The sequence below is a fragment of the Vulpes vulpes genome, chromosome 1, assembly GCF_048418805.1.
Source record: "Vulpes vulpes isolate BD-2025 chromosome 1, VulVul3, whole genome shotgun sequence".
NCBI classification, from domain to species: domain Eukaryota; kingdom Metazoa; phylum Chordata; class Mammalia; order Carnivora; family Canidae; genus Vulpes; species Vulpes vulpes.
The window spans coordinates 66712211-66725066 of record NC_132780.1 but is presented as its reverse complement, the minus strand read 5'-3'; the positions used below and the strand labels follow the sequence as shown (position 1 = coordinate 66725066).

At 51.5% G+C, this 12856-nt stretch overlaps 1 protein-coding gene across 1 annotated transcript; it reads right to left on the bottom strand.

The window, feature by feature from the left end:
- Positions 1 to 7835: 7835 nt before the first annotated feature.
- TTLL2 (tubulin tyrosine ligase like 2) lies at positions 7836 to 9505 on the bottom strand. The gene is given in 2 exon segments (XM_026015971.2): positions 7836 to 8899; positions 8902 to 9505. Coding segments are annotated over 2 exon segments (1593 nt in total). The 5' UTR covers positions 9500 to 9505; the 3' UTR covers positions 7836 to 7904.
- Positions 9506 to 12856: the final 3351 nt, after the last annotated feature.

Below are 12856 nucleotides of genomic sequence, written 5' to 3'. Positions count from 1 at the left end.
GGATGGCTTCCAGGTGGAAGGCTCTTGGGAGCCTTCCATGATCTCCCTCCCAGTAGTGGGGCAGGCCCCCCCAGTCCTCTGTCCCTTCGCCCCCAGGCTCGTCCCCAGCTTCATTCCCACCACTTACTTACTGTGTCCCTCCCCAGGGCCTGGAGCGAATTGGGGTGGACACCAGGCCTCTTACATCTCTGACCCCCCCAATGATGACGATAGTGGCTGCAGAATTGGGAAATTAGTCCTGGCATAAGTGAGCGAGTCCGTAACACGACCCACGGTCGTTGTGACTCTGAGTATCGTTGGCTCCCTGTTTCAGGAGAAGGCTACACGCACCAACATTAGCACTCGGTTTAATGCCCACTTTATTCAATGTAACTTTAAAACTACTTTTTCTTGAGCATTTGAAGATTGGTTCTAATTAGATTAGATTTCCTTAAATAACTAAACATGCGTTTATAGATTTATTGCGGCTGATTCTTTAGAACAAACACCTCACAAGAAAGACAAAATCGAATGAATAATGAGCCTACATTTTGCACCCTCATGCCTCAGGCCTACCCTACAGCCAGGGTTATTTTTTTCATTAGTCCATAATTAATTTTCATGCCTTCTTAGAATTATTATTGTATTTTGTATATGTTACTATATTTTATCTTTCTTAAATTTTTTTACTTTTAAAAAAGATTTTATTTACTTGAGAGAGAGAGAGAGAGAGAGAGCTCGGGGTGGGGGAGGGGCAGAGAGCATCTCAAGCAGACTCCCTGCTGGGGAGGGAACCCCTTGTGGGGCTCAATCCTGAGATCACGACCTGAGCCGAAATCAAGACTCAGATGCTCATCCAACTGAGCCACCCAAGGAGCCACATCATGTTTTAAAATACTATCTCAGGACACCCAGGCAGGACAGTGGTTGAGCGTCTGCCTTCAGCTTAGATTGTGATCCCGGGATCCCGGGATCAAGTCCCACATCAGGCTCCCTGCTTGGAAACTTCTTCTCCCTCTGCCTGTGTCTTTGCCTCTCTGTCTGTGTTTCTCATGAATAAATAAATTAAAAATCTTAAAAAAATAAAATACATACATCAAAACCAGTTTTCCTCAGTTTCTGGAGGCTGTGTGCACACATTCATATACACACTGTTGGAATCATCCCTGTTAATCAAGACAAGACTCCACCTGGTGCCTGCCAAAGGTTCTTTTTTTTAATTTTTAAAAAACATTTTATTTATTTATTCAAGAGAGATAGAGCACATCACAAGTTGGGGGGTGAGCAGAGAGAAGGAGAGAAGCAGACTCCCCCCTGAGCAGGGAGCCCGGTGCAGGATTCAATCCCAGGACCCCTGGATCATGACCTGAGGTGAAGGCAGACACTTCACTGACTGAGCCCCCCAGGTGCCCGTAGGACAGAGGAGTTTTGAAGACAAAATGCAGAGAGCAGTGCATGGAGCTCTGAATCTGGATGGAACGTGCCTGCTGCCAGTTCTAGAGCTCAGAGCCTGCCAGACAACTCTTGTTAAGGTTATGGGTGTACACAGCTCTTCCCAAATACATGTTGTTGTTCTGCTTCACCTTGAACAGTCCCTTGATCCACTAGGATGTCTCCCCAAATGCCATGGGCCAAGGGTGTGGGGAAGGGGAACATGTCTGTCCCACCTTCCTGTCTGTGGCCCTGAGCTCCATGCATGCTGTACCACAGGGATGTGCACCTGTTCCTCGGGGATGCTCACCTGTCCCTCAGAGATGTTCACCTGTTGCTCAGGAATGCTCACGTGGGCTGTAAGGACGCTCACCTTGGCCATAGGAACACTCACCTGGGATGTAGGGATGCACACCTATTCCTCGGGGATGCTCACCTCTTCCTCAGGGACGCTCACCTCTTCCTCAGGGACATGCACCTGCTCCTCAGGGATACTCACCTGGGCCATAGGGACCCACACAGTCTCACAGGTGTGCAGCCTGCCAACCACCTGGTGCTAATCCTGAACCAGAGAGACTGAAAGTTTGAGAGGAGCCAAGCCGACTGCCTCCAGCCCTATGCGAGCTGACCTCGTCTCTGTTAGACCCCTAATAAGCAGCCGTATTCGCCTGAGTTCTGTTGCTTGGAACTCAACACTTAGTCTCCTGCTGCTGCTGAAACAAATCTCTACCCTCAGCGGCTTGCAGTTCTGGACGTCCGAATTCTAGTGGTTGGTGGGGCTGCGTCCCCGCTGGGGCTCTCGGGGGCACCTGCTTCCTTCCACCCGCTTCCGCAGCCCGCCTGTCCTTGGCCCGTGGGGCCCTGTCCCCCACCTCCAGAGCCAGTGACGCACAATCGGCACCTCTCTGACTCTGCTCCCGTTACCGCCCCTTTGCCGTGTGAGATGACGCGTTCATGGGTCCCCGGGATTAGGATGCAGAGATCTTTGGGGGGCATCGCTGCCAGCTGCAACGCTGCATGAGAGAAGACAATTTAGTGACATTCCATGTGAACGTGTATGACACCCACATGGAGTATGTATGTATGACATGTATGTATGTATGTATGACAGCATGTATGACAGTCCAGAGTCCTACACAAGTTTCTGATCCAGTGTGGTGAATATCTGAGACCAAAGATGTCCTAGCTCCGTCACTCACTCGAGGGCCACCTGCCTCTAATGAGCAGCTCTGTGGCTCCTGCCTGATGGCACTGTGCATGCAGTGACAGGATTTACTGCTGGATGTTTCCTGCCCAGAGCCCAGGCCTGCTCGTGTCCACTGGGGACACCCCTAGGACTGCTGGAAACCCCTCAGCCTGCCATGTAGTCAGCGCTCACCCGAATCTGGGCTTTAGTGACCCTCTGCCACATGTACCCCTGTGAGGACCCATATCCCCAGATCAGTGTCCTCTTGCCAGTGGCCTTCTCCACTGGACGGGCTCCAAGGTTCTCAGGAACCAAAATACTCTCTATCCTGAGACACCTTCCTTGACATCACGCAGTCCGTCCGTGACCCGGCAAATCCCCTCCCAAAGCACGTGGCGTGTGTTTCCAGGGCTTGAAAACGAGAAAAGCGTGACCTCCGTACACAGCACCAGTACAACTATTTGAAATGCGATTCCAGCGTATTTATTCCCTATTTGGGGTAGGTGGAGTTTACCTTTTGTAAAAGAGAAACTGACATTGAGGTGTTTGGTTAAATTAAAGGCAAGATAAACGCTGCACTTCTGGTGGGAGGGAGGCGGCTCGCGGTACCCGAGATCCCCAGGGGATCTGCGTCTGCGGGTCTGCATCCCTGCGTCAGCGCCGTCGGGCTCTCTGGATGCTGATCAGCAGAGAGACGTACGTAGAAATGTTGGAAAAAAACAAAAGAAAACCTCCTTACAAACCTGAAAAGAGACCCCATCAGGCTTGAGGGCATCCAGCTTGTGTAGTTTGTGCAGATTTGATGATACAATACTCCCCAAAACCAAACCATCGTCAGTTTTTTAGTGAAAATAATATCTTAGTTATTTTAGAGCTCAAATGTCCTGTAAATGAATCGTGCGTGCCCTTCATTTAGGGAAGCTGCACCGGAGGGGGGTGGGGAGGAGCCCGCTCTTTGTGACCCCGCATCCCTTCCCACTGGCCCGCCAGCCCTCCCGACCTCGGCCCGGGGACGCCCTGGCATCCTGTGCTTGTCAACACGGTGCCATCTGGCTGTGTGGCTTTGGAGAGCGTCTGTGGCTCTGCAAGGAGCGGCGTAGCTGAGCCAGGCGCCCCGCTGCCACCCCTGCCCGGTCCTTCCGGGTCCTCTAGCTCGGAGGTGGGCAGGGAGGGGCCTAGGAGGGCCTCAGGAAGGCACGTCCACCCCGGCTTAAGGCACTGATGTGCTCTGCACGGCTGCACCTTCCTGGATGCCCAGCCCCGGGCTCCCCGTGCTCACGCCCCGGGCTTGGGGGTCTTAGGCAACAAGGTCCTGAAGCCCAGTGCCCGGCCTCTGGGGGCTGCTGTGGGCCACGTGCGGGAGCCTGTGCTCTTCCTTCCGTCTGGTCCTGACCGCGGGTGGACCCCAGGTGGACGCTTCTCTCGCCGTCTCCTGTGGCAGGTGCTGCCCAGCATCTCGCGGTCACCGGCGGCCTCGGCTTCCCCGCATCCCCCCGTCTGGCAGCCTTCCCTCTTCATAGGCAAACCCTGTCTGCGGCTGCGAGGACCCCTGCCTCTGTGGGCCATCCCTCCACCCTCTCCTCGAGGACAGTCATCTCCTGCTCCCCAGGGGCTCTGGGGGGACCTGAGGGTGCCCCTGCTCCCCATTCCCAGGAAAAGGGGTACCCATGGACCTAGGCCGGCCCTGTCATCCCCCCGCTGCTCAGCGTGGGCCAGGGTCTTCCCTGGATTTCTCCAGAAGAGAGAAGGTATTTCTTTACCCTCTCACCCTAAAATGAGATGTCAGACTGAACCCAAGAGACTCAGGAAAGCAGAATGTAGCTGTAGGAGGGGTAAGCGAGGCGGCGGTGAGCCCAGCAGGGGAGGGGAGGGTCCCGCAGGGACCACGGAGGGCCTGCCCCATCCGGCCGGAGCCCGTGACCCCCCTTGGTCCCTGGTCAGCTGCTCTCAGGCATTGTCCTACTGCAGGGTCACCCCAGAAATTCATCGTATGGAGACGGTGACAGTGGAGAGAGTCCAAAATCTCAGCAGAGGCCTCCGGACGTGGCTGGTGACATGGCCTCCCTTCCTGTTGGGGTCCACCCTGCAGTGAGCTGAGGGGCCTCCCACATGGGGGTTGGGGGCACCAGAGCACGCAGCTGCACAGCTGGACCTGCGAGTTGGATTGACAGACAGGAGGAGCCTTCGAGAAAGGGCAGCTTTTGGAGACGGCGGGCAGGGCCGCCCCCTTCCTGACCAAGTCCCCTGCCCCTGCAGACTCACACCCAGGGGTTTGCCCCCTTCCTACCTATGTCCCCCTCCCCCTGCAGACTCACACCCAGGGGTTTGCCCCCTTCCTGCCCATGTCCCCTCCCCCTGCAGGCCCACACCCAGGGGTTTGCATCTGTCCTGCCCGTGTCCCCCTGCCCCTGTAGGCCCACACCCAGGGGTAGCCCCCTTCCTGCCCATGTCCCCCTCCCCCTGCACACCCACACTCAGGGGTTTGCCCCCTTCCTACTTGTGTCCCCTCCCCCTGCAGACTCACACCCAGGGGTTTGCCCCCTTCCTGCCCATGTCCCCTCCCCCTGCATGCCACACCCAGGGTTTGCCCCCTTCCTGCCCATGTCTCCCCCTCCCCCTGCACGCCCACACAAAGAGGTTTGCCCCCTTCCTGCCCGTGTCCACTGCTCCCCTATATGCCCACGAGGGCCGCAGGCTGCAGTATGGCTGTGCCCAACCTGTGGTTTGGTTTCATCCTGGTGAGCGGCTGGGCTCAGCCATCTGCCCTTACGTGCTATCTAGCAACTTCCAGCCCAGGGTCCCCGCAGGCGGGAGGACTTGGCAATGGGGGCACCCTCTCCCACAGTGCTTTCCAGCCCAGTGTGAACTCCATGGCACAGGAGCTCACTGCTTACTTCCCCATTCCATCCAGAAGATTCTCATCATGACCTCGCATGCCCCTACATGCTGTTCTTCCAACCTCGAAGTCTGGGGCAGATGGAATCCCGTTTGGAAATGCAGTAGGAACCTTCACCTTCACCTGCAAGACCTGCTCCCTCGGAGATGCCTCAGAGTCGGAGATCCGCTCGTGGCCCAGGCTCCTTTACTTACATTTTCCCAGAGCTGCTTCTCTCCTGGTCCTTTTCTGGGAGGTGAGTCTTGGCTCCTGTGTCCACTTGCACTGCCAGCTCTGTCAGCACCCAGTCTGGAGGATCGGCAATAAACCCCCAAATCCCCAAAGCTGGGAAACCCCCACCCCCTACTCTTCTTGGGGCCCCTTGTGGGACTGCCTCCTTTCTCCCCTGGGAGACTCTGTGTGCTGTGTTTGTACTGTCCCAGGTGCTCAGGTTCACATGCAGTGAAGGTGTAAGGACATGTACACCCATTCCAATCTCCCAGGAGTGGGAGACCAAGGATCTTTTTTTTTTTTAAAAAAAAGAATGACCACATACCTCCTGGAGAAGTCTCTGGACTATGCAGTTTTGACTTTTCTACCCCAGCAAGACTGCATTTGTTTTCCCTCCGTGTCCCTTCCACAACTGTGCACCTGCATGCAAACTCAATGCACATACTGTTTCCTTTTGCTTTTGAAGTCGACATTGGCCCATTATAACTTTGGTTTAATTGGCTCACATTCTGCTGTTTGAGAGATACATACTGCCGAGACTGTGCATGTTTGTCTCACATGGTCCACGGCTGTAACACTTCAAATGCACAAATAAAATTATCTTTCCTTAGTAGCACACACCTCACTCATCTCTGCAATGCTCATCCTCCCATCAGAGTCATTAAAACCTGGTTCATGGTGAAGGAGTGAGTACTTGAAGACACGGAGGGGGTGAGAGCTGACCTCTGATTTGCCAGTGGTGGCAGACGCGTGGTTGGTCGTGTTAGAGCGCGCCTCAACTTTTGTGGAAAAGAACCTATTCTTTCTTTGCCAAATACTATAAAGTAGAAACCTGAAATACAAGATCAGAATGGTCTTGATGCTCTTCGATTCCTACTTGGCTCCTTTAAATCTTTCCTGAAACGAGTCTGGGAACACATAAATGTACTTACGCATGAAACCAGGCAATGAACAAAATATGCATTACAGCCTCATGCCAAACGTGATGGATTTTTTTTATCCTCTTTTTTTCTGAACCATTCAGATCAAGCAATAGGATTTTGTTAGCCATTCAGGGGAGCCTGCAGGTGGCATCAGAGCCCGTAATCGTATGCTGGCAACAACAGCAATGACTTTCTTATGTTCTCTTTCTGTGGCTGCATCACCCTCCCTGTATCCTGCGTCCCCAGACTCAATGATTTCCTCTTGTCTATCTTAAATTTGTTTTGCTTTAGCCTTTTTTTATTGTGGTAAAATAAGCATAACGTGAAACATGCCATTAGTGACATTTGGCACATTCACACCGTTGTGCAGCCATCACCAGAACATTTTTGTCTTCTGAAAGGAAACCCCCTACCCACTCGCTGTCACTCCCCTGTCCCCCACCGTGGGACTTGCAGCCACCAATCTGTGTTCTGTGTCTGTTGATTTGCCAATTCCGGACATTGTCTGTATATGGGATCCTACAACATGTGGCCTCTTGTGTCTGGCTTTTCTTTTTTTTCACTCCGCATAATATCTTCAGGTAAATGCTGGAGCTTTTATGTCTAAGGACTCTTCAGTACTTGCTTATGTGGCAGGAGTGTTGGGGACGCAGCTGGATCTGGAAGGTTCTGAGATCCCATGCTGGGATGGGAACCTATCAGTGAGGGGGGCCAGCCAACAGGGGGGCCACTTTTTAAATATGGTTGATGGCTGCCCCCAGTGGGAAGCTGTGTGGTACAGTGTCTGAGTTAGGGCCCAGGACCTATGAATGACAGAGTCATTTGGGTATTTCGGGGGAGATTTTCAGCAATTGGCCTCACCTCAGATGACTGATCATGAAGTTGAGAAGAATAATTTTCAACAAAAAATGGCGTATTAAAAAACAAAAAGTTAACCTTTGGCCTTTTTGGTAGTGTTTTCACCTAAGAATCCTAAAAAGACTGTTCTAATAATCTTTTCTCATGTTTAAATAAGTGTACAGTATAATTGTAATAATATAAAGGATTTCTGAGCACAGGCAACAGGCTGGGTGGTGTTCTCCCAAAAATCGGAGGAAATTAGCCAATCGTATCATATAATTTAATCACCGCCTGAATGTGTTCTGCTTTGCAGAATCATTATATTTACATACACACCCCATCAGGTCCCAGTGACGTGGTCAGAGTGCTGGATGCAGAGGTCAGGGGCTGAGCCGTTGCTGTCTCTGGCGAAGGAATCCCTGGTTTTTCCCAAACCCTGTCACCTTCTTTTTGTTTCCATTTCCAACATGTGGGAATGTTGCTTATTCTTTAGTTTCTGGAGCTCTTGAATTATCCTTCTGACATTCAGTCCATTCCTAGAAGCTCCAAAAGTAGCTTCATTGAAGGGACAAATGAGAACAAAGTTCCCTGCCTGGAGACCCGGCACTTTGCTATTGTCCAAGGGGACGCACAGGGAGATGCTGGTCTTGTCCGCGTGTGACTGAATGAGTGACATGAATGGAATGATCTTCTTGTGGGGCGAGCGTCTGCCCTTTAGCTTTGGCTTGGTTTTGGGGGCTTCTCTTGTTGACAGAAGTAGGTCTTTCTTCCTGCTAGTCATTTCCCTAGGCTGGGAGGCATGCTTATTTTCAGGGCATATTTTTACGGCTTTCTTTACAGCAGATTCGTCCTTAAATGTTCTACTCGTGAACTGTAAGAGGGACTCACAGGGAAGAGAACTGCAAACCTTGTTGAATCTGCCTGCATCCAGCTTCGTGAGGGAGACGCTGCGGCTCCCCTTTGCACCATCGCGACATCCCGTCCTCTCGTTTCTCAGACCCTGCAAGTAAATCAGTTCAATGGTGTCATGGATAAGTTTCCTCTTTACTGATGCGTCCGCTGAACAATCTATGGACAGGGCAGGGCTGAAGTTGACCTCTAGAAGCCATGGTTTCAAGTTGTCATCAATCAAAATATCAAACCCAAAGAGCTCAAAGCAGTTGGCTGCGAAGGGGACCAAGGGCGCCATGGCGAGCACAGTGAGAATAACCACCTGGGTGATTTTCCGCCACAGAAGCAGGTCATCCACATCCCAGCTGCGAAGATAAGAGAAGAACCTGCTGAGGGTCCACTTGCAACCGTGACCGATCACTTCTTTGAGTTTCTCATACGAGACCCCGGATTTATTGATGCTGCTGTTGGTCAAATGGGCATAGTTGTTCTGCAAATTACTGAGGTCAAACCTTTCCATGGCAAACCGCACTAACCCTTCTGATAGATATAAATGGTCAAAGGCTTAAAGCCGGTGACACAAACGTAGATGCGGAGGTCACATTTATATCTGCCCACAAGGAGGGGGTTGCAGATATATTTCTGTACTATATATGTATCGTCAAAGAGTAAGTCTTTAATGTCACTGAAAATGATGATCCCCCTCCCACGAGAAAGTTCGGCAGGCTTGCAAATCCAGTAGCTGTGCTTGGCACCCAGCACGTGCTTCTCCCTAAAGTCCTCGGCCACGAACTTATTGTAGTCATTGGGCATGATGAATGTCAGCGGGATGAACTCGTACAGTGGCGTGCCGTACATCCTCTTCATGTGCTTCAGGTGTCTGGCCAGGTGGTCCTGCCTGGTGAGCTGGGTGGTGCCTGGGTGGTGGTTCAGCCGCTGCCACAGCTTATCGTTGATGTGCTCGGTCATCTGGAAAGAGGACGTCCTCCAGTACAGGCTCCAGTATTCGACGTTCTGCTCTCCTTTATCAAATTTGTCCCAGCCGCACTCCAGCAGGACACTCTGCACCACTTCTGGCGTGGTGTCGTCCACACGAAACACTGGTGGCTTCAGGATGGGCCCTGGAGGTCTGTCTTCCACCATCAAATAAGGCTTGCTTTTCTAAAAATTGATCACAAAAGCGTTAGCAGGTGGGTGGGGAGATCACGATCTCAAGGAGCTTTCACATAAAAGAGTCCATGTCCCATGGCCAGCTGTTTGGTCTGTGCCTTCCCTCACATCACATAGTCTCCCTGGATACCCACATTTCCGCTACCCCTGCGAAAACTGACCTATCCCTCCCTGCACATTCCGTGTCTCCAGAGCTACCTGCCCATTTCTTCCTTTTAGTGACATGTTCAAAGTGTTGGCAGTCACACCGTCGATGCTGCTGAGGGCTGCTCTGCTCTGTGCCTGGAGGTGCAATGAATCCTGTTGGCCTAAAACACGAACATTCTTTAGAAAAAGCAAATGTCACATTTTCCATTTTTTTTGAATTTGAACACGCAAAAAAAGTGTGAGATGCTGGCGTTACACGATTAGCAGGGGTCCCTTGGCCTGAGGGGCTCAAGGAGCTTAGACCAGACACCTATGATGGCCACCAGCCCCCGCCTTGCATCCCCAGGGTCAGAGACTGGGTTCTCTCAAACACATGCTAACTTGCAAGAAAGAAATAGGAAAAATTTGAGTTTTAAAAAACTCATTTTGTAAAAACAATGATTATGTCAAGATCATGCCTCACATTTTGCAAGATACATCAAAAGTGCACACTCAACAATTTTCCGAAATTTCAAAGGAAGAAAATAAGACCGTTTTTGAGAAAATCAAAACTGATGATGAGGCATGATGTTTTGTTATGACCTAGGGGGAAAAAAAAGTCTAAGTCTCTGGGGGGGGATGTCGATATTCCGAAGTCCTAAAACAACAAGCTCATCAAAAATTCCAAGTTCAGGCAATTTCGACTTGTTTCTTTGACAACATTAGGATTGTTCATGCATAATTTATCATCTAAGGAGGCAAACACAACTTACTTGGTGGAAATTCTGCAGTGTTTGAGAGATTTTGACTGATGCTAAAGGAGTAAACTTTGATGTGTACTGTGTGTTCAGTGAAGTCAGTCTGGCCAGAGAGAAGGTGGGTGGGAGGGAGGCCGGAAGAGAGAAGTCCTGCTTGCTCACCCACCTTTTTTTCCAGATTTGAAACTGAGAAGAGTCAAGGAGTGAAGCAGACACCTTGTTCCCAGCGACTTTGTTTCCGAATCTGAAGCCAACCGTAGAGAACAGCTGGCCTCTGGTCCTGAGGCTGCTAACAGGCTGGGGCGCTGGCTCCGAAACAATGTCCAAAAGAGCTGTGAACACAAGCAGCGTCAACAGATGAACACGTGCCTTGCTGGTGCTGTTACTGCTTGGACCAGGAGGAGCGCACAGAGTTTGTAAATGCGGCACGGCTATGAAGAAACCCAATCTCGGCGATTCACAGCAATGTTTTCAAACCGTGTTCAATGACATTAATAGGTATTTTAGCAGAATGTGTGTGTGCACACACATGTGAGGGGTGGAGAGGAGGAAGATCCGGAGTCACAAATAATTATGGAAGCTGGATGAGACACAGTGGAAAGTGTTTTTACTCTTTCCAGCTCCAAGAAATATGCCATCTTTCCTCCCAAGCTTATTCGATCATGAAGCCCTCTTAAGATTTCTGTTATATCAGCTACCATTTCACAAAAGCAGAGTGGGAAATACTGAGTCAGGCAAACCAAATTGATTATTGTCCAATTTCTGGCAGTCTCCACCCTCCCAGCCCTGGAGGCTATCAAGAACAGACAGTGTGGCATTGTGGTTGGAGCCTTGTTTTGTGGGGAATCAGCACTCGGTGGCTAAGAGCCTGGCCTCTTTCCCACCCCGCAGGTCAGTGGACAAGAACAGATCTGAGATGCAGCTCTCGAGGCCGGTCTGCAAACCCGGGTTCCCCCACCACAGAACCAAGAGAACCAATCAGTCAACCTCTGAGAGGTGGTGTATAGAGTTGGTTTAATGAGAATTCGGGTACTTTGTAGGGCTGCTTATGCAATACACCCACTGGATCCCATTTCAGCTAAGTATCCATCTTCCTGTTAAAATTTCATGGAGAAATCAAATGCATAACTAAGAGTTTTTTCTGGGGCAGCCCTGGTGGCTCAGTGGTTTAATGCCACCTTCAGCCCAGGGTGTTGGTCCTGAAGACCCAGGATTGAGTCCCACTTCAGGCTCCCTGCATGGAGCCTGCTTCTCCCTCTGCTTGTGTCTCTGCCTCTTCTCTGTCTCTCTATGTCTCTCTCTCTCTCTGTCTCTCTCTCTCTCTCTCTCTCTGTGTCTCTCATAAATAAATAAAATCCTTAAAAAAAAAGAGTTTTTTCTGCTCAATAAAAGTTCTTCTGGAGCTGCTGACATTTCTCCGTCCTGCCTTTTTCAGACTCACGGATGCTGACAACAGCAAGTAGTTCTGACTGATTAAGAAAAGCCTGTGGGACGGGGAGGAGGCACAGGGATGAAAAACGGGTCGGGGATAAATTCGGAAGCCCTCCCTGGGAGAGTGTCAGGACCGGGTCTTTGGCGAGAAGAGGCCATCACGGGGGAGGCGACATGGGTGGTGGCTGAGTGAAGAGGAGCCAGCAGAGGACCCTCCAGGATGAGGCTTGGTGTCCAGGCTCCTTCCCGGTATTCCGTGGTGCACACGCCAGCTCCAGGGCTTTGGCCTCTGGTAGGTCGGAAGGAGGAGGTGCTGACTTCAAGGTGAGTGAGGATGTTTTCACTCTAGGTGAGACAGCGATGGTTGGGGGCAAAGCCACCTGCCGGAGGAGACTGGGACAAAACCTGTGGCACATGCTCTTGGGGCCTGGAGCCACAGGGCCTCGGCTCCTTTCTGGAGCAGGGCTCATGAGCTGACCGTGGTTGCATCTAGAAGAGATGGCTTTCCTCGTGGGTAAAAGTGAAGCTATCCATGGAGGTTTTCATAATAAGCCATTTCTTCCTGGTCTGAGCTGAGGGAAAGGAACTCCTCATCTGTAGGAGGGAGGAAGGTGACGAAGTGACACTGCTCATGGCCACGGCAGGACCCGCCTTGGGAAGCTCCAGCTCCAGCTGTGGCCACGTGGTCCATGGATGTAGGAGCACCTGCGAGATGCACGTGTCCTTCCCCTGTGTTATGGTGTCCAGAGGTTGGCCTCCTGCTGCTGAAGGAGGAGGTGAAGGGGGAGAAGAAGGTGAGGTGAGGGGGGAGGAGCATCGAACTCCAGCAGAGAGTTGGAGGTGTCTCCTCCATGGGGTGACACCACTAAGGCTGTCTGTGTAGGCGGGTGGTGGCTCCTGCTGTCACTGTTCCCTCGTGTATTTTGTATACAATTAAATACCCCGTGACCTTAAGAAGAGGGGCAAATCGCTGCAAGGCACAGGGCCTGGGGGTTGTGGAGGGAAGCAGGGAGGC